The following is a 26,358-nucleotide window of genomic DNA, read 5'->3' on the forward strand; positions in this document are numbered from 1 at the left end:
TCCTCCTTCAGTACCACAGGCTCCAGAGCCCCTGGGATTCAGAAGTTGCCCTACTCCAACCAGGGATCAAACCTTAGTCCCCTGCATTGCAAAGTGGATTCGTAAGCACTGGACCAACAGGGAAGTCCCTCATCTCACTTTCAAGAAGGGAACCAGAACACTGATGTTATTTGAAAGGGAAAGAAGTAAGATTAGTTAGTGCAATTTGGTTTTATCAGGTGAAACACAGAACAAAAAAAGCCCAAGTCAGCTGCATCCGGCCTCTTCCCTCATGCCCCGCTCTCACCTGGGGTGGGGGTGGGGGCAGGGATTCCCTCACGCCCCGCTCTCACCTGGGGCGGGGGTAGGGGGCAGGGAGCAGCGGTGGTGGTGTACGGAAGAAGCATAGACTCAGCCTCTTTCCTGGCTGGGAACTACTCATAAATAGAAGGTGTTACAGTCTTACTCTAACGGCATCTAATAACAGTGTTTAAATGATGTAGGTTAGACCTCTATGTATGGTCAGGCCACTCAAGATGGCTGTTCTCTTGCTGTCTGAATATACCCAACTTGACCAGTCTCTGCCTCACCCACAGCCTACTTACCTGACTGACCTTTGCTCTTAATCAGAGAGCTTAACCAGTGCTTGTTCTAATCTTCAGAGCAGGATTATCTCTACTATAATTTGATCAAAGGGGCAGTTAGGAGTGTTTCTCAGGTAACCTGACATCAGTTCCCTCTGTAACTGGTAACTTCCCTCTTCCCTCAGTAGCAAAGCCTGCTGCCATGTCCTGCTGGTCACCTGGCACACAAGGTTGGGTGTCATTCCAGGGCCCTGCTTCAGACATGTAAGCTCTCCCTGTTGCAGGAAGGTGGCCCCCTTCCAGGGCCCGAGAGTGGGCTCTTGTCCAACACGCAGAAATGAATTGTCTGAAAGACACACATGCTGACACAGTCAAGAGATTTTACTGGGAAGGGGCGTGGGGGCGGAGGGCAGCAGGGTGAGGGGGCCCAGGAGGACTGCTCTGCCACGGGGCTGGCAGTCTCAAGTTTTGTGGTAATGGGGCTAGTTTCTGGGTTGTTATGGCAGCATGGAATATTACATATCCAGAAGTAGAATTGCTGGATCATATGGGAATGATATGCTTAATATATATATTTTTTTTAGACCTGCCATACTGTTTTCCTTAGTGGCTGTACCATTCTGCATTCCCACCAACCTGGAGCTGACTTTGAATAAGCGTTAAGAGGGAATGGAGACAGAGGAGCACCTGAGAAAGCAGAGAGGCCTTGAAGGAATGATACATGTGGCCACATCAAAAAGAGGAGGGATGGCGGGATGAGCCTGAGGCAGTGGGCAGAAGTTTGCTCCTTACACTGAAATCCAAGGAGGGACGGAGGGATTTAAAAGTGGTGATGGGGGTGTGTGGGGAGGGTTGGCATAAGAGGTCTGCCTTCCAAGAAATCCACTGACAGGAATGTGGAAGGCACGTTAAACATGGCAAGTCCATGAGAACACTTCTGGAAAGCAGACAAGAGCCTGAAGAACAGCACTCAAGCTGGAGGGGGCACTTGGGTATGGAGGAGGCAACACCACAGGGTCGGAGTCAGAGAGGCTGCAATTCAGGATAACTTCCCCTGGAGGAGGCTGCACCACAGAGTCAGAGGCAGAGACAATTCAGGATAACTGCCCACGGGCAGACCCTAAGGCAGCCCCATGAGTCCCTGGATGTTCATGCCCTGTGTAATCTCCCCGAGTGAGGCAGTGCTGTGCTTCACTTCTAAAAAAAGCAAAAGCAAAGAGATTTTGCAGATAAAAGCAGTTCATTTTGAGTCCATCAAGAGGGAGAGTATCCTGAGTGGCCTGATTTCAAAACCCTTAAAAGAGGAACCGGGCCCTTTCCAGTTGAGAGAGTCCTATTGGTGCAGGGAGAAGCTGATTCTGACTCCATGTTGAAACTGTTTCTTGACTTGCTTCCCATTGCTTTCGTTATTATAATCATACATAATGGCCTGCTTCAGAGGACCCTGCCCCTCTGCCTGACTGTTAAACTGCCTTTGTTCAGAACCCTGCCCACCTGCAGATGGCAGGAAACTAACAATATCCCCGTGCCTGACGCTTGCCATTCTAGGAGATGTTTGCAAGATTAATGGCCTTGTTTCCTTTGTTTCCTCACCTCCCCCTCATCTCTGACCCATAAAAGAAACTGGCATCCAGACCCCGACTAGATGATTATTTTGAGATGCTAGTCTGCCATCTTCTCGGTCAGCTGGTTGTCCAAATAAAGTCATATTCCTTGCCTCAACCCCTCATCTCTCAGATTCACTGACCTATCCTGTGGCGAGCAGAGCGAGCGTGGGCTGCTAACACTATGGGCTTGACGATGTAAGCAGTCATGCTAGAGAAACCCACATGCCAGGACCTGTGAGCAGCCTCCAGCCAATGAAAAGGCAGTCGTACAATCCCAAGAAAATGAAATCTGTCAACAACTCGAGGCAGGGGGGCTTGGAAGCGGTCCCTTCCGCAGTACAGCCTCTGGATTACAGCCCAGGTGCAATCCACACCTTGATTGCAGCTTTGTCAGACCCTGGGCAGGGGACTCAGCTCAACCATGTTCAGACGCCTAACCCAGAAAACTGGGTTTAATAATATAATAATAATACATTATTATTATAATAGCCAGATAATAATATGTGTTGCTTTAAGCTGCAATGGTTGTAGTAAAATGTTATGCAACAACAGACTAACACAACCTCCAAGCTCCCTGGGGGTGCCCGCCTAGGGAACAGTGGGGCTGCGGGAGGAGCTGATGACAGTTACAGCTAGGACTTACAGGCCTTACAGACCTCACCACGGGCCAGGCACTGTATTAAGATTTCAGGCAGCTGATTTATTACCCACAACAGTCAATGGTGCTAACTGACCATTGTACAAGAGAGTCCCCTTCTTGGGAGAGGGAGGCAGGCAGACCCGTGTTTAGCAGCACGAAGCCCCGGTCCCTCCCTCTCCACGCCCGGGCGGGCACGCAGCTCCCAATCAGACAGCATATGATCTCTGCTTCAGAAATTCCAGATTCTTAGTCAAGGACTTTTTGTCCTTTAGCTACTGCCAGCTAGCTGGATTTTCATGTGTGCCATGAAGCCTACTGAATCTCAGGTATTCAGCAAAGGAACAGGCTTCAAGACACTTGGGGACTCATCTTCTGCCACATCTTCCCTGAAGAGAAGACAAGAAACATTAAGGCACATTTTTCATTAGAAACAAAGTTTTATTTAAGGTAGACACAACAGTGCAGAACAGAAACACCATTTCACTTTTACATACAGACACAGCAGCCTTGGTGTTCAGCCTTTCAACTCTCCTTAAATATCAGCATGGTCAGAAAGCAGGGCGTGGACAGGTGACTTATGTAGAAATATGAAATAGAATGGTGATAATCACCCAAATACAGAAATTTTGAGGCTCTTGGTTTTTAACATTTTCTAAGACTAATTTGTTCCCATCCTTCAATCTCTGTGGAATAGAAACCAAATCATTCTTACCAAATGACACAGAAAGAAAAAAAACAAATACTATTTTTCTTTAAAAGGTTTGAAGAAATGTAGTCATTAAAAAGAATGTAATTTTTGCCTAGAGCACCACTTTATGGAATACCATTAAACTGTCATTACTGTGCTTTTAAAAAAGTCAACTTGTTAAAGAGGAGCTGATGGCTTCAGTTTTTGTAGAAAACCCTTGGCACACTGCAGAATTCTTTTTTCCTCTTCTGATGAGGCACAGAGAAAGTATTCAAGGCATGAGAAACTTTTACAACTTTCAGGAACAATGACGTGCTTTAAGAGACAAGTATTATTACAGCAAAAAAGAGAACCCCCAAAGACAATACATTTCATCTAAAGCAGGCAGGACAAACCAATCACGGATGAGCGTGTATTATATTCCATAAACAACACAATGTCATCTTTGCCAAACTTTTTCAAAGGTTTTACTTTACTTGTGAAAAACAGGACAAAAACGCCAATGACTGCCCAGGAGGAGCCATTTCATCCTAGTACCCTCAGATGAAATTACTCAGAATTGCACATTTCAGTCAACATCCCTTTTCAAATTATTCTGGGAAATTACAGAGACCTTTATAACTAAAATTGCCCTGATCTCTGGGAGGCAACACTGAAAACTTGTATTGAACATGGAAAGGATCGCAATTCACTCCAAAATAAAAAGCTAAGAACTGGCACTACTTACATGCAGAAATCTATCCATTTGCAGAACAGGTCCTTTCTCCAGCAAGAGGCTAAATAAGCCTCCCCTCCCCTGACCTGCAGAGGACCATTTGCCTTTGAAAATCAAATTACAGTTGTCCACAAACTAGGATTTATTATAACGGTGTGTTCTTCTGTTCAAGTATTTACAGAATGCCTAGTCCAAGCCAGTCACTGTTCTCCTGGAATTTGTGATACGGCAATGGGTTTAAAATGAAAGAAGCAAAAGAAACCAACATGCGTGCATTTTAAAAGCTGTGCAACAATCCAGCTCTAAGAGTTGAACAGTTCTCACAGGGTCAGTGCCTGCAGTACCCTGCCACTGTCCCAGCTTAGCTCATCCTTGCAAAGGAGAGGGTGCTCAGAACAGCAAGCTTCCACAAAAGAAACACACACACCAAACAGGACCTGCCACACAATGTGGCACATTTCTCCATTTCTCCCAGGACACTTACGAAGTAGGACAAAGCATCGTGCGGGTCAGAGGTGTGCCCACCCTCCCCCAGCCCAGCAAGGCTGGCCCCAGGGGACAATGCCGCGATCTGGAGGCTGAGAGGACGCAGTCCGCGCGGACCCCTGATCAGGCTGTGCCACTGCCCACCCCCTGCTCCCTTAACGGACTCTTTCAGTCTGACTTGAGGAAACGATGTCAGTTACTCAAGGGGACAGCTCATTCTAAGTGTGTAAACTCTAATCAGTAAACAGCAGCTGAGACTTACTGTTGGGAGCGGCAACTTTCCACAAGGGCTACGGGAATCTCCCTGCCACGTGGCTTGGTCCCCAACCATTAGAGCCCAGCTTCTTAACCTGGGGTGTATGGACCACGAAGACCCCTGACGGGTATTTAGTGTTGTGTGTGTGTCTGAGGAGAGGGTCCCTAGCTTTAGAAAATATATTTACAAGAGGGTTTGTAATTTCCTAAAAGTTTAAGAGCCTCTGTCTTAAGAATGTGTCTGCCTGTCATTTGGTGAAATTAAAGGAGGAGCCAGACACTGCTGTGAGAACCGTCGGTCAGACCACAGACACAACACTGGCGCTACAAGCCTGGGTTAGAGGACGTGTGGTGGTTTATTAGGAAGACACCAGCCGGAACAAAGTTAGCTGCCATTTAGGATCTGTTTGCCCCCTTTTGTAAAGCAATGATCGATTCCTCATTCTTGGGAATCTGCTCAAAGGTGGTCCTCACCTAAGCCAGCAGTAGATGGAGAAGTTAACTTTCCTAGTAACGCTTTTCCTCAAGTCAAAATGTATGGCCAGATGTGCCCATTAGCCTCTTATCACCATGCTTGTTCACGGACAGCATCACGTACCTCCAGGTTTGTGTTCCCCATGTCCTGCAAGGTAAGATACAAAGTGTGATTGGAGTTCTTTGTGTTCAAAATCACTGTCTATGTTACTGTTTTGTTCAAGCTTCAGCTTGGGGGATACATGGCTAAAGAACTTCCGGGAAAAGCAATAACTATACTCTCAAAACTATCAGCTAGAAATGATGGGAAAGAGAAAAATAGTATTGTGTTCCCCAAGAACACAGCATTTGCTGGCAGTTCTCTGGAAGGACCTTCATTGTGGTTATTACTCTTCCTCTTGGTACCTGCCTCTGTCCTCACTGCCTTTTACTAGTCTCTGAATTCCTCAAAGGTGGGCACCAGCCTTATTCACATCCACGCAGCCAGTCACTAGCTGACCTCTGGGACATCACAGATGCTATTGGAACTCAGAGAGTAGGGATGGGGGGATAAGGGGCCGAGAGAGTTCCTGATCTCCTATAATAACGTATCCACTTCAAACTATAAATTAGGGGCAGCCTATAAAGAATCTGAGGCTTTGGGGGAAAAAATCAAGTCATAGAAAACTATATTTCAGAAAATTTTCAAATTACACAAAGAAACAGGTGGAGAGAACTACAATAAAACACCTGATACAGTGATATAAAAAGTAGCAAAACTGATGAGTTAGATTACTGACATTTCTAAGCCACACTATTATTCAAGGGTAATAAATATTATGCAGTAAGAATAATTTAAAACACTGATTGCATCCTGGATATTTATTATTAGCTTTCCATCTCAGAAACCATCGCAGAAACACAAATAAAATCCACTTCTGCGAATATTCTGAAAGGCAGAGAGCAGCTTATGTAATTAGATCAGATAAACAAATGTCCCTAAGAGCCACACATAAACTTGGAGGCTCCTGAGGATTATTCAGTAGCAATGTACTAATTTTAACTTCCAAGAATAAAAACAGCAATGTCCACAGATGTCCTTTTTAAGAATTTTGTATAAAATGTAAACATAGTTGGGATCTATTTACATGACTGGAATTGGGAAAAGGTTTTTGATATTCCCAGTCAGCCTTGAATGTTTACGAAATAATGCTTGGTTGATACCCAATATACAATTTGTAACATTTATTCTATAATTCTGCATTAATGCTAGAATGTTCTTCCCAAATGGCCTCAATTCTGATATCATACAATTCTAAAATTAAAGAAAATTTTCAAAGATGGTTTTAAATATAAATACACTGCGAAATTGTTCTGGGTCTGAGCATATGTCAGTGTGCACATGACAAACGTCATTTACACATTCTGATCCTAATAGGCAAGAAATGTCCCTCACTTTAAGCCTTCTGTGTTCTGTGAATTTGCCTCAGTAGCATCCTGTCTCAAATGCTTTTGATAACAGAGGAACGCCCTGCAGACAACCTCTTCTGAAGTAGTCACTTTAACTTGTTTTGTATGTTCGTTTTCCCCCACTGGGTTCATTTAGAAGCATTCCTTCCTGTATGAAGTCAACAGTTAAACATCCTTTCAACTCTACCTTATTAACAAAGTTCTCAGCCAGAGCAGCACTTGGGTCCACTGACCTTTGCAGCGCAGAGCATCACATGGTGCTTAGAGGGTCTAGGCTGACCAAGGGTGACAGGTGGCAGGGCCCAGAGCCTGGTTATTAGGACAGAAGCGCCAGCGGTTCTCCCAGCCTGGGGCACCGCCAGGAAGAGGCCCCCATGGGTCCAGAGTCAGCCAGTGAATGTTTTCTCCTCCAACAGTCATTGGGACATAGACAAGATTCATATTTAATTATACCCTGATATTATCACCCCATAAAACAAAACAAAAAGCTCCCCCAGTCCTTGTTCTCTGTAGTTCAGAGGCTCTTTGCACCATCCGCACAGAAAGGCGTTTTGTTTGTGGCGCTAAAGCGCTACTCCTCTTCCTGAGATTAGCCTTACCACTTTCCATCTGATGAGGATGCTCGCATCGACATTTGCAGAGGCTTACTTGTTTCCGCGTTGTCTCGTAGGAAGTTCATGAACCACCCTCCACAATGTTTGTTGACCATCGTTTCCACCAGAGCCTCAGTAAGACATGCTCAGTACCTCTGCTGAGAACCATTTACTGCCAGTCAGCTGGGTGCCTGCTAGAGGTGCTGCAGCCAAAACGAATCCCAGGTTGAAGTCACCGATCTGAAGTTCACAGGACAAAAATCATCAGCAAGAAGTGTCCAGAAGTCTCTGTCGGGCATTCTTTTCTCTATTACTTATTTTTGTTTCACTGTGTACATTCAAATCTGTCAGAACAGAAAACAAGCATTTATGATGGAAATCCCACAGCAGGTTCCATTGGCACTAACTAACAATCAATCTAGCTGTTGGTTTCTGCCTTATCCACTTAATCTTAGCTTCGCTGCAGAATGGCTGAAGGTGGGTCAGGGTGACAAGTAACTCAATAAACTCCCAGTTCCTTCTGTAAGAGACAGAGAACAACCAACAAGACGATCAGAGGGACAGGGAGATAAGCCAGTAAAACAAAACAAAAATGAGCAAGAGTGACGTCAGAGAAGAATGCTCAAGCAAGAAGCGGAGTATGAGACAGAAGAGAATGAGAAGGAAGAGCAACAGGTGTGTCCCCTGGAAACCTCAGGCAGCACCGATGCCCCCCTCTCTCCCAGCACTGTGGGGTTTCTGCTAATCACACCAGAGAAATGGGCTAACACCAGTGGGCGGGGCAGACACTGCCAGTCAGTCATCGGAGGCGCACAGAGGGTTCCATGGGCTCCCCAGCTCCCCGAGAGCCAGGCCTACCTTGCAGCTCTGTCGTCTGGTCTCCCAGCTCCTCCACCATCATTTCCACAGGCTCGGGATTTTTGCCGTCAACCATGTCCATCTTGATCATGCCGAAGTTGGTCAGGAGCAGCATGGGGTCAACGTCCTGACAACTGCTTTTAATATTCTCCAGGACCTTAAGGCATTTGTATGACTTGAGTTCACTGATATTCTCCTCCAAGAAAAGAACGTAGAGGCTCAAGTCATTGTACCCTTCCAACTTCAAATGCAGAATGTCGAACGTGGGCAGGATTTCATACACTTTGAGAACATCCATCTTCTGCTGGAAGGGAACAAACAGGGAGTAGACCACCACCGGAACCAGCATAACATACACCACGAGGTTGATGAAACTGAGCAGCCGGAAGATACCAACAGCAATGAGCTTGCACTGGAACTTATCAGGGACGGTGCTGTCATTTTTCAGGATGCCAGATTTGATGCTGCAGACGAACTCATCCGAGAGGGAGGAAAGGCTCAGGTAATAGCCCAGGTAGAGGCTGGCTAACAGTATCGTGCTGAGTGACAACACCCGGCAGCTCATGTACTTGACGATTAAATGTCTGGAGGCTTTCTTTGTCCTTAAGTACTGTTCCACAATTGGGTACCTGAAGTGGCTTTCCTGTGAACTAAAAAGAAACAAAAATAATTTAAACCCTCACCAAGACCATCAAATAGAAACACACTCAATGGTACCACGTGGAAAATTTCCATCACCTTCCCTTCCATACTTCTCTACCTGTAACTTCACTGGAGTACCCAGGGAATTAAATTAGTTTTTTTGTTTTTTTTTTAAAAAGAAGGAAAAGTAACAATAAAACCCTTCTCCCCCAACTTGATATTTTAAGGAAGGTCTAATTCGTTAAATGTGCTACTTGTAAATTGTTAGAACAACTCCTGGTTGCTGCTGCTAAATCGCTTCAGTCATCCTATTGAAAGGTAAATGTTTGTTACATGAACTTGATTGTTCTTAGTCTACTGCTGTTTTTGTAAACTATAATTTTCCATTCAAGTGTGTAGAATAAAGACAGTTTTTCCAGCCTAACTAGAACACATCTGCCTCCTATAGGCCAGCAGTGGGAGGCAGACAGCTGAGAGGGTGTGGGTTTAGCCTGTGAACTAAACCTGGTCCTGGTTCCAGGTCTCCCACTTAAAGCTACAGGACAGAGTTTTCAACTGTGGTGGTGGGGCGGGGCACGCGGGGCAGGGAGTGGTGGACAACGGCAGTGAGGGGGATAGATAAATGTAGTTATCTGTAATGATGTTTTGAATATTAAATGAGATGAAGCACTTTGGAAAACTCAACAGTGTCTGAGTTATATTAAGAACTTTTAAAAATGAGAGCTGTGTGCTCAGTTGTGTTCAACTCTTTGTAGTCCCATGGACCATGATCTGCCAGACTCCTCTGCCCATGGAATTCTCCAGGCTAGAATACTGATGTAGAGTGCCATTTCCTACTCCAGGGGATCTTTCCAACCCAGGGATTGAACCTATGCCTCTTGGATCTCCTGTATTGACAGGCAGATTTTTTATCACTAACTAGTGCCACCTGGGAAGCCCCAAATGAGACCTACTAATGCTGTTATTGCTAGTGTCAATAACAAAAACCCAAAGAAGAATGTCCAGAAAGCAAGGTGCTGTCTACTTGTTCCCTAGTTCCCGCATGTCCATTCTCGGTGCCCAGGAGCCTCATAATCCTGTGTTTCTCCATGAAGGGGAAGGTCAAAGCAATTCGCCCCGCACTTGAGAACATGAGAGTGACGCTTCACTCCACAAGGGAAGGACTTGAGGTGAGGACTGCTGCTGGGGCAGACAACCAGGATGAGATCTGGGGAGGGCGGGCCTTCCTGGCTCCCCCGGGTGTCACAAGGCGGATGGCAGTCCCCCATGTACTGGTAGTGAGAACCCGAAGCCCAGATGGATAGGAGAAGGGCAGCAAACTCGTACTCCCAAATCCCGATGGGCTGGGGGCTGAGTTACCTTTGCCTCATGTTCTCATTAACTTCTGGCGCTGGGCAGGCACCGTCTCTCAAGTCAAGGTCATGCATGCTCTTTGCGGCTTTAATTGCGCGGTTGTAAACTTTGTCGAGTTCTTCCATGATAAACTTCAAATCCGAGCACACGTGAGGAGCAGCTGCGAAACGCCAGAACAGGGAGGGCAGGTACAGCAGGATGGCCACCAGCAGCAGGATGTAGGGGAAAAACTGGAAAACGGGAGCAGATCACGCAATCAGCAGACTACCCCAGCCCCCACTGAAGCAACCGTGCCAAGCACTGTTAGTGCTTTTCTCATTTTCACATCGCTTGTGAAAATCAGGCTCCTTACCCAGTAGCTACATCTTATGGCTAAATTCACCTGTCCAGGTAATACTTGACACTAGTAACTCCCCAACTTTGCTAGACTCAATTTGAAATAATTGGCAAGTACGTCATGACACATGATGTCTCCACTCTAATCAAAGAGAAGAAACAAAAAATAAAATTATTCCCTGGTCCTTTAAAATAACCCCTCAGCAAAATCACAATTAAGGAAGATGTTAATGTCACAGTGGCCTCCAGGTTCTTTTTTTCTTTTTTTAATCGCTATGGTTTTAGGAGGTCACTAAGACTTTTGGAACTCTGTTTTTCTCCCTCTCTGGAATCTAGGAGAATGACACAGAAATGCACAACTTTGCTCAAAACAAATTAGAAAATGTTGGTTTCAGTGACCCAGTAAACACCCCGTGAAACAGCAGAAATAAGCAGGTAAAATCCACAAAGTGCAGAACGGATCTTCTGTAGAGGGACAGACCATGAGGACCACACAACATTCTTATTTTATAGCCAGGTAATCTCAAGTCTGGAGAAGCCAACCATAATGAACAATTATGGGGGAGTCATGGGGGAGCATCCCAATCTGGATGGTATGCAAAACCAACGAGAGAGGATTCAGCAGTCAGAGATAGCAAAGAGCATCCTATAACCAAGACCCCTGGGGAAGGGAGTAAAGGCTTAGCCTCAAAGACAGAGGAAGCTGCCAGCCAGCACAGATGTGAAGTCAAGTTCAGGTAGTGGCCTTAACAGCAAGGTTGCTGAGCCTCTGACCTCAGTTTCCCTATCTATGAAATGGTCATACAGTACATGTGTTATAAAGATTAAATTAGATACCTTATGAAAAATCCTTTGCATGGTGCCTGGCCTGTCACAGGCACTAAAACACACCAATCAAAACCAACGGAAGGGCTACTGAGTGGCCACGTTAATGTCAACCCTCACAATGACCTTGGCAAAGCCATTACTGATGGCCTCATTTTGCAAAGAGGAAGAGGATGCCCAGAGCAATTTCTGGCCATGAAGCACAAAACTGGTGACAGAGACAGAATACAAAGCTGGACCTTTCTGATCCCAGAACTATACCTCTTCCACCATAATACACTGCAAATCATTTTACTTCTTGGAAAACTTCTCCCTCCCTTTGGACTGGTCTCTCTACATAGCTCCTCAGAGTTGTAACAGAAAGAGGCTACGAAGGCCTTGAGTTGACACAAAAGCCCCACCCCAACATCTCTGGAAGCCGGCAGCAGACCAAGTGAGAGTGTGACTCACTACAGACTGTGTGTGTGTGCTCAGTCGCTCAGTTGCATGCAGCTCTTTCTGGTCCTATGAACTGCAGCCTGCCAGGCACCTCTATCCATGGAATTTTCTAGGCAAGAATACTGGAGTGGGTTGGCATGCCCTCCTCCAGGGGATCTTCCCCACCCAGGGATCGAACATGCATCTCTTACGTCTCCTACCTCAGCAGGTGGGTTTTTTACCACTAGCACCACTGGGGAAGCCTGGGAAGCCACTATAGATTATTAATAGAAAAGTTGCAAAGATGGTCCAGAGTATTCTCAAATGACCCTCATTCAGTATGCCCCACTGCTGACACTGGACATCTCCATGGTACCCTTGTTAAGAGGAAGAAACCATTGTTGATATAGTACCATTAATTACATTTCAGGCTTTGATTTGGATTTCTCCAGTGTTCCTATTATTGCCTTCTTTTTGTTTCAAGATTTAGGGTATCCATTGCATTTTGCTGTCATGTCTCCCTAGAAACCTTGGTTCTGTGACAGTTCCTTAGTTTGCCTTGTTTTTCATGAAGAATAGCATTTTTAAATGCTTAAAGTAACACAAATTCACAAAGCAAATGGATGACACTGATATACAGCTATCACAACATTAAAAGACAGATTTGTATATGGTTCTTATTAGCACATTTGATGGAGAAGGCAATGGCACCCCACTCCAGTACTCTTGCCTGGAAAATCCCATGGACAGAGGAGCCTGGTAGGCTGCAGTCCATGGGGTCGCTAAGAGTCGGACACGACTGAGCGACTTCACTTTCACTTTCCACTTTCATGCATTGGAGAAGGAAATGGCAACCCACTCCAGTGTTCTTGCCTGGAGAATCCCAGGGACGGTGGAGCCTGATGGGCTGCCGTCTATGGGGTCGCACAGAGTCAGACACGACTGAAGCGACTTAGCAGCAGCAGCAGCACATTTGATGGGATATAACAGATGGCCCAGCAATACAGTGACCTGGAAGTGATGAAGAGTAAAAAGTACTTCAAGGCAGCTGAGATTTCTATGGGTGACAGTGACGGGTGGTACCAACACCACTATAGATTCTTGACCACTTACAGACGTGGTTTATAAAGTTTTAGTTGGAAGTAGACAGAAAATAAAGCTGCCCTATGTTTTCTTATCCCAGTTCATAATCTTCCTGACGCTATCATGGAGCCCACATTAGGAAGCCCTGCCCAAGGGGCAAGACAAATAGCAGAAATGGCTCAGAAACTCCACAAAGTCCCACCAAAGCAGCTGCTTCCCTCAGGGGTTCTGGCATGGGATGGCCTCCTCAAAATTACTAACCCAATTTACAAAGAGCTGCTACACAATGATACACACAAGAGGTTGTGATTAGCTGTATTTTGGCCACATGATTTATTGTTGGCTACAGTGAGATATAGTGTTCCTTTAATCCTAGTCGCCCTGAAGTTTGCCCATTAGTATAAAAATGAGTTTGTGTTCCTTCCATAACCAGAAGAAACAGGGATTTCCTTTGAGAACCATGGAGGGAACACTGTTTTTAACTTGGGGCTATGGAATATGTGTTAAAGTCACTTTTGTTTCAAAGATAGTTGAATAATAGCATTTTACCTCCAAGTATTCTTTTCAATTGAAAAGTAACTATTTACTGCTACTGCTGCTAAGTCACTTCAGTCCTGTCCAACTCTGTGTGATCCCATAGACAGCAGCCCACCAGGCTCCCCCATCCCTGGGATTCTCCAGGCAAGAACACTGGAGTGAGTTGCCATTTCCTTGATGCGTCAAAGTGAAAAGTGAAAGTGAAGTCGCTCAGTCATGTCCAACCCCATGGACTGCAGCCTACCAGGCTCCTCCGCCCATGGGATTTTCCAGGCACGAGTACTGGAGTGGGGTGCCATTGCCTTCTCTGCTCCTCTGTCCATGGGATTCTCCAGGCAAGAACACTGGAGTGGGTTGCCATTTCCTTCTCCAGGGGATCTTCCCGACCCAGGGATCGAACCCAGGTCTCCCTCATTGCAGGCAGACGCTTTAACCTCTGAGCCACCAGGGAAGCCGAACTATTTACAGCCTGTGACAATTTTTCTAACATGCCAAAACCATGTAATAATTAGCACCAATGAATAGTTCAACACCACTCACTGCAATTAGAAAAATGAATATTTAAAGGTATTACATATCGAATGTTTGTTTTCTTCTAAATATCCTTGTACTTTGATTCTTGTACTTTGAATGTAGAGAAATGTCCCATTTCTTAGTTTTTCTTCATAGTTAAACCTTTCTTTTTCTTTTCCATCAGAATGAAAAAAAGTGATTTTCAATGAAACTGCAATTAATTCCACTGAAATAGGAACTTTAAAAAAGGGCCATGAAATTATGTTCTTTAAAATCCTTTTGTCCAAATAAGGAGAATAGAAAAACTACCAGGCTTTCAAGTGCATCTACTGGAGGGGAACGGCTTTGTTCCTAAGCTCTACCTACTCCCAGTTAGTTCTGAGGTCTCAGAATCTTTCAAAGTCATGATTGCATGATTCAGAATTTTTGCAGATGTAACTAGCGAAGATGAGGTCATACTAACTTAGCATTGCATGTTCAGTTGTGTCTGACTCTTTGTGACCAAATGGACTGCAGCCCACCAGGCTCCTCTGTCCATGGAATTTACCAGGCAAGAATACTGGAGTGGGTTGACATTTCCTCCTTCATGAGATCTTTCCAACCCAGGAATCAAAACCACATCCCCTGCATTTCTCACATTGACAAGTGGATTCTTTACCACTGAGCCACCTGGAAAGCCTGTCATACTAACTTAAGTTGTTGTTGCTGTTGTTCTGTCGCTCAGTCATGCCTGACTCTTTGTGACCCTATGGGCTGCATTATGCCAGGCTTCCCTGTCCTTCACCATCTCCCAGAGCTTGCTCAAACTCATGTCCATTGAGTCTGCAATGCCATCCAACCATCTCATCCTCTTGTCCCCTTTTCCTCCTGCCTTCAATCTTTCCCAGCATCAGGGTCTTTTCCAATGATGACTCTTCAGATCAGGTGGCCAAAGTATTGGAGCTTCAGCTTCAGCATGAGTCCTTCCAATGAATATTCAGGGCTGATTTCCTTAGGATTGACTGGTTTGATCTTGCAGTCCAAGGGACTCTCAAGAGTCTTCTCTAATGCCAGTGTTCTAAAGCATCAATTTTTTGGTGCCCAGCCTTTTTCATGGTCCAACTCTCAAATCCACACACGACTACTGGAAAAACCGTGGCTTTAACTAGATGGACCTTTGAAAGCAAAGTAATGTCTCTGCTTTTTAATATGTTGTCTAGGTTTGTCATAGCTTTTCTTCCAAGGACCAAGCTAACTAACTTAAGGTGGGCTCTAATCCAGCGACTGGTATTCCTCTAAACAGGCCACAAGAAGACACAGAGACACACAGGGGAGAAGCTATGTGAAGACGGAGACAGAAACTAGAGTGATGCACCTATAAGACAAGGACCACCAAGACCGCCAGCCATGACCAGAAACCAGCAGCGAGACACCAACAGACCCTCTGAGCCCCAAAGCAGGAATCGACTCTGCTGACACCCTGATTTCCAAATATAGGAGAGAGGAAATATTGGTTGTTTCAAGTTACTGTGTGTGTGGTCACTTGTCAGAGCAGCCCCAGGAAATCCACACCAAGGGGAAGCATGAACTGAATTATGAAGTTCCCACAGTATGGGGAAGCCACTAGTGGAGGGCATGATGAGAATTTATTTTAGAAAGATTATTACAGCTGTGAAGAAAAGACGAGGAGACAGCAGGCAGGAGGTTACTGCTGCAGAGAGGGGCGGCGATTAGCACTAGCAAGGCAGCAGCAGCGGAGGAAACGGATTGGAGAGCTACTGGGTCAGCCAGGAAGTTAGTTCGGGTTTTTCCAGTAACATCTTAGGGCAAAATCTGAATGAAGTTTTTGGCCAACTCAATACACAGAGGGAAAAACATCTTCTGGTGCCCAACTGTAAGCGATGGATGGAAAAGGGGAGGAACTAGGGCTAATAATCCCGGGTTTCCAGTTTAGGTGAGGGCATGAATGGTAGCGCCAGCAGTTGAAATAAAGAAACAAGGAGGAACAGACTCAGAGCAGAGAGGAGTGACGTGGGAGACAGAGCTGAGATGAGAAAGTCTGAACACGAGACACTACAGTCAAGAGTAGCCTGGTGGAGACGTGTAGCAGATAACCAAAAATAAAAGGAAATCTGACCATTTCTTTCCAATTTCAGATTCTGCAGCATAGAGATGGTCAAAGAAGCCATGGTTAGGATCCAAGCAGAACCTGCAGGAAAAGATACGCGAAGCACAGAGGATGTGACACCCTAACACTTCAGGATCAGTCAGCAGGAGTCACGTTAATCAAGAACAAATTCTATAGGGGAGGAGACAAATAAGATTCACAAATTATGTTTGTCCCTGGATGCCTGTTGCTTGGACAGTAACATACTTAAAGATAACTTCAATTACACAAAGCCCAATGAGTAAAGGGCTCCCCAGAAAGACTAATGCATTACATCAGCGCTTTACAGAGGAGAGAGGAGAAAGGTGGTATGTCATCCTATTCTGCACTCAAAGGAAGACACCCAAGGCAGCAGGCTTCGTGCTGAGTGACATCCTGGGAAGGACCTAACAGGAAGAGAGACTTGGAAAAGAGAAGATGGCAAACACAGCATTTGTGTGTGAAAGAAGACAAGACTCCTGTTAATAGAATTAGAACCAAGTCACAAGGAAGCAAGGAAAAACTTTCCCAAAGATCAGCATGAACACAGCACAGAGTGTTCTGTGAGGTGGTGAGTTCTGTTTCACTGGATCATCTGGGAGGGCTTAGGAGCTCTGGATCCGGGGTGGGAAACTTTTTCCTGCAAAAGGCCAGACAGGAAATGTTTGTGAGCCATATGGCCTCTGTCACAACTAGGTGATTCTGTCATAGTATAAAAGCAGACACAGGTAAAGTGTATAGGAAAGGGCATGGCTGTGTTCCAATGAAACTATCTGCAGAAATGGGTGATGGGCTGGATCTGGCTGGGGTACGTACGTCAGTCTGCCAGCCCCTGCCCAGGATCTTTGCTTTGCAACAAGTGATCCACAGACAAGCACCCTCAGTATCACCTGGGAGCTTGTTAGAAATGCAGACTGCAGCCCCCATCAGGCCTACTGAATCTGAGTCTATAGTGCAGCAACTCTGGATTATAGATTCTGATTCCTCCCTCATCCAAGATTGCTTTGTTATTTGCTTTTTTGTTTAGTAACCTATCTGGCTGGGCTACAATATATTCTCAATAATGTCCAGTTTTCAACAAGAAAAACAACCACCACTACAAAATGAGACATGCAAAGAAATACAAAAATCTGAATCTAAATTTCAACAAGATCTCCAGGTAATCTGCGTGCACATAGAGTCTGGGAAACACTGGTTTAGATGACCGGTGTCTACAATGGAACCTAATCTGGCCTAGCAAAAGCAGACTCCTGAAAAGTGGATAAAAATGATATTCTGGGCCTTAATCCCACAGGTTTCAAGCCCACAGGTGTCAACTCAGCAGTCTGGCTGGGGCCCTGGGTCCTGTATTTTCACACGGATAATGCTAAGGTTTGAAAACCTCTGGTCTGGTAGCCTCAGAGAATCCCTCCAACTAAGCTTCTTTGAATCCACTTAAAGGAAACACTGCAAGATCTGACAACTCTGTTATTTTTAAGTTTCTTCTTGTTTTTGTCTGTTTGTTTTTCAGTCAAAAACTGGCTTTTCTGTTTCCGAAAGAAATCGTGCCTAACAGTTGCCTACTTTATGAACTTGAACAGAGAGAACAGAACATTCCAAAAAGACCAGTTATCAAACAGTCCTGGGGTGCCAGCTGCTGGTCCTGTGAGTGCACCCACATTCCCACCAGAGGCAACTCAGGCTCTAGAGTCACCAGAAGTAAGGGGTGGGAGAGAAAGCGAGGAGGAAAAGGACCGGAGACATGAAAAAAGCAGGTGCGGAGTGCCAGCATGAGTCACAGCACTGCCAAGTCACGCCCACGCACATGTCAGTGTTCCACTTCTTCAGGGGGATTCTGGGTCTTTTTTTTTTTTTTTTTTGGCTGAGGCAGGTCTTAGTTGCATCGTGTGGGATCTTTTACAGTGGTGCATGGGCTTAGTTGCCCCATGGCATGTAGAATTTTAGTTCCCTATCCAGAGATTAAACCTGCGTCCTCTGCACTCCAAGGCAGATTCTCAAACACTGGGCCACCAGGAAGTCCCTGGGTCTTCTCACTGTAGCTCTGACATCAGAACTGAGTTGAGAAGTGTTCACATAAACCCCGTGCCTCTAACCCTCTCATTGTGAGCACAAGTCAGAAGGTTCCTGGAGAACCAAGTCTGGTTCTGATCAGGACTTGCAGCCACCTCGTTCCTCACCTCCCATCCACACGTGTGTTCCGAGTACCCACTATGGACGGTGCAGAGTCCGGGCACGGGGACGAACAAGACACGTCAGGTCTGCCTTCATGAAACTTAAGAGTCTTGGAAATAAAGAATTAATTGAGAAGAATTAAGGCAAGCGCCAGGTGGCGCTAGTAGTAAAGAACCCACCTGCCCATGCAGGAGACATAAGGGTTCATTCCCTGGGTCAGGAAGATCCCCTGGAGAAGGGCATGACAACTCACTCCAGTATTCTTGCCTGGAGAATCCCATGGACAGAGGAGCCTGGTGGGATACAGTCCATGGGGTCACAAAGAGTTGGATATGACTAAAGCAACTTAGCACACAAGGCAAGTAGTGACCGTATGGAAAGGGCAGGCTGCTCTGGGAATACACAACCAAGCAATGCAGACCAGGGTGGGGTACAGATGATAGTCTGCTCGGCTGCTGCCCCATTTCTAGCATCTGAATGTCTGAGGCAGGGCGTGTGGTCTACTGTCTACTCAGGCAGCCCACAGTCTTATTCCTGCTTCACATTCACCCACCTGGCCCTTGAAGCAGTTTTAACTGGCAACAACCCTCAGTCTAGGGTTCAGGGGAAGCTTGTAAGTGGAAATAACATTTAAGCTGAGACTAGAAAACCAAATTAGGAGTTCCCTGGATTCGGGGCTGGGAAGGCACTTCAAAGTAGAATGTGAACGAAACAACCAAGAACAGGAGACCTGCAGGAAGTCAGGGCCCCCTGGGTGCAGCGGGGGTGAGGCTGCATGTGGAGGCAAGGCTGGGATCACAGGGCCAGAAAGGAGAGTGAACTTGTTAGCCAAAATATATATATATATATATATATATATATATATATATATATATATTTTTTTTTTTTTTTTTAAGAAACAGATGGTACTGGCACAAAGACAGAAATATAGATCAATGGAACAAAATGGAAAGCCCAGCGATAAATCCACACACATATGGACACCTTATCTTTGACAAAGGAGGCAAGAATATACAATGGATTAAAGACAATCTCTTTAACAAGTGGTGCTGGGAAATCTGGTCAACCACTTGTAAAAGAATGACACTAGAACACTTTCTAACACCATACACAAAAATAAACTCAAAATGGATTAAAGATCTAAACCTAAGACCAGAAACTATAAAACTCCTAGAGGAGAACATAGGCAAAACACTCTCTGACATACATCACAGCAGGATCCTCTATGACCCACCTCCCAGAATATTGGAAATAAAAGCAAAAATAAACAAATGGGACCTAATTAACCTTAAAAGCTTCTGCACATCAAAGGAAACTATTAGCAAGGTGAAAAGACAGCCTTCAGATTGGGAGAAAATAATAGCAAATGAAGCAACTGACAAACAACTAATCTCAAAAATATACAAGCAACTCCTACAGCTCAATTCCAGAAAAATAAATGACCCAATCCAAAAATGGGCCAAAGAACTAAATAGACATTTCTCCAAAGAAGACACACAGATGGCTAACAAACACATGAAAAGATGCTCAACATCACTCATTATCAGAGAAATGCAAATCAAAACCACTATGAGGTACCATTTCACGCCAGTCAGAATGGCTGCGATCCAAAAGTCTACAAATAATAAATGCTGGAGAGGGTGTGGAGAAAAGGGAACCCTCTTACACTGTTGGTGGGAATGCAAACTAGTACAACCACTATGGAGAACAGTGTGGAGATTCCTTAAAAAACTGGAAATAGAACTGCCTTATGATCCAGCAATCCCACTGCTGGGCATACACACCGAGGAAACCAGAAGGGAAAGAGACACGTGTACCCCAATGTTCATCGCAGCACTGTTTATAATAGCCAGGACATGGAAGCAATCTAGATGTCCATCAGCAGATGAATGGATAAGAAAGCTGTGGTACATATACACAATGGAGTATTACTCAGCCATTAAAAAGAATACATTTGAATCAGTTCCAATGAGGTGGATGAAACTGGAGCCTATTATACAGAGTAAAGTAAGCCAGAAGGAAAAACATCAATACAGTATACTAACGCATATATATGGAATTTAGAAAGATGGTAACAATAACCCAGTGTACGAGACAGCAAAAGAGACACTGATGCATAGAACAGTCTTATGGACTCTGTGGGAGAGGGAGAGGGTGGGGAGATTTGGGAGAATGACATTGAAACACATAAAATATCATGTAAGAAACGAAAAAAAAAAAAAAGAAATAGAGACATTTCATAAGGACACTGGAGGTGTTTGTTTAGGGAAATGAGTGGGTAGCCTTTCCCTTCTCCAGGGCATCTTCCCAACCCAGGTCTCCCATGTTGCAGGCGGATTCTTCACCAGCTGAGCCACATGGGAAGCCCAAGAATACTAAAGTGAGTAGCTTATCCCTTCTCCAGCAGATCTTCCCAACCTAGAAATTGAACTGGGGTCTCCTGCATCGGATTCGTTACCAACTGAGCTATCAGGGAAGCCAGGAAAATAACAGTCAGGCTGAAAAGAGCCCCTGTGATCATGTGGAACGCGACCAACATGACAGGCAGCCCCAGGGGCCAGACCGAGGGGCGAAGGGCTCAGAGCTACTTAAGGAAACAGACCTGATAGGGCTCAATGACAGACAGGATGTGGGGAGAGAGACAGAGTCACAGTGGCCCTCAGATCTGTGGCTGATCTAACAGGGTGGCTGGTGTCATGAACCAAGCTAGAGGTCACAGTGCGGACAGGCAGGGGACGGAAGGTCAGCTCTGAAGCTGTGCTGGAGGCACGAGCCAGACCTTCAAAGGTCCAAGCTCAGGGTTCAGCAGGTCGTGCGGATCTGGAGCTCAGGAGAGAAGGCCAGGCTGGGGTATAGATGTGAGAGTCAACGACCCACGGGAGGTAAGAGGAACCGGGGCCTGGGATGGTTCCAGGAGGGGTGCTGAGGGGGTGCCCTGGGAGAGAACCCCAGCTTCTCAGGGACGGGCAAAGGGCGACACTGCCCCAAGAGACAAGACAGCACCCACAGGAGGGCGTGGCCCACAGGGCTGGATGCCAGAGAAGCCAAGCAGCACGTGCCCCCGAGAGAAGTAACTCAGCAACGAGGGCAGAGGGGACCTCGACAAGACCACGCATTACAGAGGTGGACTCACTAAAACATCACTGGGAAGAGAGCCCTTAGGAAGGGAAGGGCTGAGGATGTAGACAAGAAAGATGGGGAGAAGTGTCCATATAACCTGGGAGGGGGATCCAGAACACAGGTGGGTCACATGCGGGTCTGGCTTTGGTCAGGAGAAGGGGCTCCTCCATTCACCAAAAGGAGGGGGTTGGTGCTGCAGGGGGACGCTGGGCAGGTACAACAGCAAGGGGCTGAGGGCGCTCTCATGGTCTGAGGGTCTCTCTCTAGTTCTGGGATTTCTCCTGTACTCTGGTTATTTCTGATTGAGTGCTGAACACCACATGCAAAAACCAGAGCAAGGGTCTGAGGTTCTGGATGAAGCGACTTCCTCCAGTGAGGACTGCCTTAATTTTGCTTCTAACTGGCAGTAGACTAGCAACACTGACAATCCCAAATTCCCTTCATTTAATTGGTGCTAAAATGCTTCGAACCAAGGTTCCAGACCCTATGAGGGCTTGATGAACTCTGCATTACCCCTCACTCCTCAGCAATGGCCTTTCAAGCCTAGGGCGTTGACCAGGGTCCTTCCAACTTGGCCTGTTCAATTTTTTGTCTCCAGTCCTGTGAATCTGGAAAGACCTCTGCTCAGAGTTTCAGCCAAACTTCTACCAAAACAAGCCAGACTACCATCACCAGAAAAAGAGCTCCATCTTTCACTAACATCAAAAACTTACAGCTTGGCTACCCACACCATTCCAAAAGACTTCCCCAACCCTGCAGAGGCAAAAGGAGCCTAGAGACCTGATTTTCACCTTACAGCCAGCAACTAGTTCTGTGACTCCTGGGCGTGACCTCCCAAGATGCCCTTAGCCTCACATGTAAAATGCATCTGGATCAGAATCTTTGAACGTCTTCCTGCTCTAGAAGCTTCACAGTCTCTAATATCCCTGCCACCTCCTACACTGGACAATCCTAGAATATACATTCTTCTTCTGTGGATCTATCAGCGCCCAGCCCAGCCACTGATCACAACTTCCCATTCTCAGAAGACCATTAAAATAAATGGACTTAAACTACCACAGGAGAGCTTCCCTGATGGCTCAATGTTAAAGAATCTGTCTGCCAATGCAGGAAATGTGGGTTCGATCCCTGGGTCAGGAAGATAATCCTGGAGAAAGAAATGGCAACCACTCTAGTATTCTTGCCTGGGAAATCCCATGGATAGAAAAGGCTGGTGGGCTAGAGTTCACGGGGTCATGAGAGTCAGACACGACATGGCAACTAAACCACCACCAAACTACAAGAGCATGCATTTAGATGTGCAAACAAAGACATTCAGTTTCTAGAACTGTGCCCATCCATGCAGAAGATCCTTATTATCTGCTGTCCTGGCTACTAAGGCATGCAAAGTTGATGAGGACCCAATCAACGCCAAGGCAGAAAGTCAAAGAGAAAGCCCAACCCCAAAGAAGAAGGGAGTCAGTGGAGAGCATCATTGTGCCAAATGGCACGTGATACACAGACATAAGGGGACAAGTCTGAGTCACAGCAAATGATTTACATTGTTCTTTTTTAAAAAAGAAGGATGCTATGTGCTCAAGGCAGGAGAGCCTCAAATGTTGGCCTCTGGCTTTTCAGCAGCTAACATACCATGATTTCCTTGGTGGATGAGAAGTCCCAAGATACCCATTCTACTTATTTTCATGATGGACAAAAAGACCAGTGGTTGAAATAATGACAAGTTGAAACAAAGTCCCACTTTCACAAGCACAGAGAAGACCCAGTGGAGCCATTTCATTATGCAGAGAACATTCTCCTGCACAAACCTGGGGGCTCTGGCCCAAGCCCCACACTGCAAAGCCACTGTGTGCCCTGCCCCTGCGCTCCCCCGGCAGGCTCCTGGCCTGCTCCTCTTCTCTACAGGACACTGCTATCTCCCAGGCAGCAATCTCCCCTTCCCTGCAGCACGTGGACCCATCAGAAAGCAAAGGCGCGTATGCCAAAAGCTGTGCTGCAACCAACACCCCCAAATGAATTCATTCCTGGGCTTCTTGATGGTGGAGTAACACACAAACTGGAAGCCACTGACCTCTAGGCTTGTCCTTACTTTTTCCAAGAGGTCCTGCATGTGGTGGGATAGGAGCTGGTGGAAGCTCTGAGTCCCAGCTCTGCTGTTCTCTTAACAAAGCTCCTTGAGGCATGAAAAATGGCCTGAGAGCCTCCTATGGTTCAGAAATCCCTGGGCATCAAGGATAGAAAGGTGACTGAGACACATGAGGTGCCAACCACTAAAGAGCTAAAATCAGAGGGCCTCAGTTTCCCATCTGCTAAAGGAAGGCGCTGGATCCAGTCATCTTAGAGGTTCCTTCCGATTTGAACATGCTATGGCTTCAAGATCTGAGTTACAGCCCTGGTTGGCCACAGGCAGCTGTGGACTGGTGCTGCCACTCCGGACCTCAGTTCCCATGCAGGCAAAGCAAAGACGTGAGATCTGCAATATCCCCCATTACCTTATGCAGACACAATGGAAGGTTTCCAGAATCGCCCTGCAAGGAGTCCTTCTGCTGGACGGCCGCCCAGCAATAAGAGTCCACAAAGGAAGCCTGACGCCACGAGAAAGAACTGGGGGAGAAGCAGCTTATCTGGGTACCTAAGAAGCAAGAACAGAGTGTTTCAAGTCAGTGTGAGTGCAGGTGTGTGGACCCTTCCTGCCGCACCACCCCCTCCCCACCAGCCTCAGGGTTGCAAGTGTTTACTAAGTCACCAAACACCGCGATAGGAGCGAGGCCAGCACCGAAACCAAACACCCGAGTCCGTGGTAAAGCTGACTTTTGTGAGCTTTCTGGCCAGGGCTGGACATGACAGCAGCTTGGGCTCAGTTGAGGAAGAACTCTTGAAAGAAAAGACACCATCATAAAAAGGAAAAGTGAGGACTTCCCTGGTGGTCCAGTGGCTGAGAAGCCTCCTGCCAATGAAGGAGACACAGGTTCGATCCCTGCTGCACAGGCCATGGAGCAGCGAAGCCCAGGCGCTGCCACTACTGAAGCGCATGGAGCCTAGAGCCTGTGCTCCACAGAAGTGGAGCCACCACAGTGGGAGGCCCACACACTGCAACTAGAGAGCCCACCCGGCCATCAGAGAGAATTTTTCAAGAAGGAAAAGTGAGCAGGAAAGGAAGCAGAGCCAAACATGCATTAAGGACACAGGCAGAGTTGGTTTAGTTTCGGGTAAGGACTGGTGGGGGTGGGGACGGTCCCAGGTGGTACTAGTGGTGAAGAACCCGCCTGCCGAATGCAGGAGATGTAGAGACGGGGATTCAGTCCCTGGGGTGGAAAGATCCCCTAGAGAAGGGCACGAAACCCACTCCAGTATTCCTGCCTGGAGCACCCCATGGACAGAGGAGCCTGGCGGGCTACAGTCCATGGGGTTGCAGAGTCGGACACGACTGAAGCAACTTAGTCCGTGAAGGGTGGGGAATGGGGAAGGAGGAGAACTCAGTACAGAAAATTGAACAGGAAAAGGAGTCCTTTTTACAACAAAGAAACAGTGAACGTTCAGCCTGAGGAAGAGAAAGTTGGTGCAACATTTGGTAATACATCCCTGGACGGAAAATCGAGTTTTCCATCTCCTCTAAGCAAAAAGAAGGTTGAGGCCAGAATTACAGCCCAAGTGGTGTATGTTCAGAAGGCAGATGCTCTCAAGTGCCAACCCGCAGGCAGGGAGTGGGGCTCAGAGTGCGGACTCTCATAACTTGCTGCTCTTCTGTGAGGGGCTCCGGACCTCGTTCTCTCCTCTGCAAGCAGAGGCCCGCGTCTCCACATAAATGCTGTCGTCACTTACTGCCTGGTAGAGTCCTCCTCGGGGAAGGCAATGGCACCCCACTCCACCCCACTCTTGCCTGGAAAATCCCATGGACAGAGAAGCCTGGTGGGCTGCAGTCCATGGGGTCGCTAAGAGTTGGACACGACTGAGCAACTTCACTTTCACTTTTCACTTTCATGCACTGGAGAAGGAAATGGTAACCCACTCCAATGTTCTTGCCTGGAGAATCCCAGGGACAGGGGAGACTGGTGGGTTGCCATCTATGGGGTCAAACAGAGTCGAACACGACTGAAGCAATTTAGCAGCATCAGCAGGAGCAGCAGCAGACTCCTCCTGACTCACAGGGGCCACCGTGGAAAACAGGCCAATGAAGCTTTGGGTGCAGGGCTGACACCGCTCTCCCCTCCTCGGCAGCAGGCAGAGGGCTGGCGCTGAGGCTCCGCGGCGCGCCCAGCAGCGCCATGGGCACCAGCCCTGGGGGCAGAGGCTCCCCCTCCCCGCCACACGGCTCTGACAACGCTGCAGGTAAACCTGCCGTCACACAGCCAGGGACCTCGCCACTGACTTACAACTCCTGGGACGTCCGAATGAGACCGACATTAGAGTCTGCATTCTGAGAAGAGGACCTGGTCCCCGATAGTCGAACACTGTGCGCTACCTCTTCCTGTACAAAGTGGCCAGCAGGTTGCATTACAGCTTTAAAGACGGGAGAGGGGTGCCCATCTTCTCCCTCCCCACCTTGCAGAGAGCACAGGACCACAGGAAGACACAGGCTGGACATCCCCGGTCCCTTTATGAGGGACACAAACACCCACAAACGGTCACCGTCCTCGGGAGTAAAGAGTTACTCGCTGTTGTGTCTGACTCTGTGACCCCACGGAGTGCAGCCCGCAAGGCTCCTCTGTCCAGGGGATGTCCCGGGATACTGGGAATGGGTTGCATGCCCGACCCACGGGGAGGCCCTCATCCAGGGGATCTTCCCGACGCAGGGACTGAACCTGGGTCTCCCGCATTGCAGGAGCCAGCAGGGAAGCCTCTGGGGAGGAGCTGGCCTTCACACACGTGGCAGGAGAAGGCAGTGAGGGTGGCCATGCTGGCTGCAGAGC

At 46.9% G+C, this 26,358-nt stretch overlaps 1 protein-coding gene across 5 annotated transcripts in view; it reads right to left on the minus strand.

Annotated features, from left to right (window-relative positions):
• Positions 1–3,227: 3,227 nt before the first annotated feature.
• Positions 3,228–26,358, minus strand: part of PANX1 (pannexin 1) — a 59,438-nt gene continuing 36,307 nt past the window's right edge. The window contains exons 2-6 of one of the 5 annotated variants that reach the window (XR_816331.3): positions 23,941–24,080; positions 10,330–10,553; positions 8,329–8,978; positions 7,477–7,814; positions 3,228–5,576 (exon numbers count right to left, since the gene is read on the minus strand). Coding sequence is in view for 2 of the 5 variants with exons in the window: in NM_001245925.1 (NP_001232854.1) it covers positions 7,735–7,814; positions 8,329–8,978; positions 10,330–10,553; positions 23,941–24,080 (1,094 nt within the window). In the remaining 3 variants the exon portion in view is untranslated. Of the gene's footprint in view, positions 7,815–8,328; positions 8,979–10,329; positions 10,554–23,940; positions 24,081–26,358 lie in introns of all 5 variants that reach the window. The other 4 variants (XR_816330.3, XR_816329.3, XM_024987174.2 and 1 more) reach the window with 4 other exon arrangements.

Source organism: Bos taurus, chromosome 29, assembly GCF_002263795.3.
Source record: "Bos taurus isolate L1 Dominette 01449 registration number 42190680 breed Hereford chromosome 29, ARS-UCD2.0, whole genome shotgun sequence".
NCBI lineage: Eukaryota > Metazoa > Chordata > Mammalia > Artiodactyla > Bovidae > Bos > Bos taurus.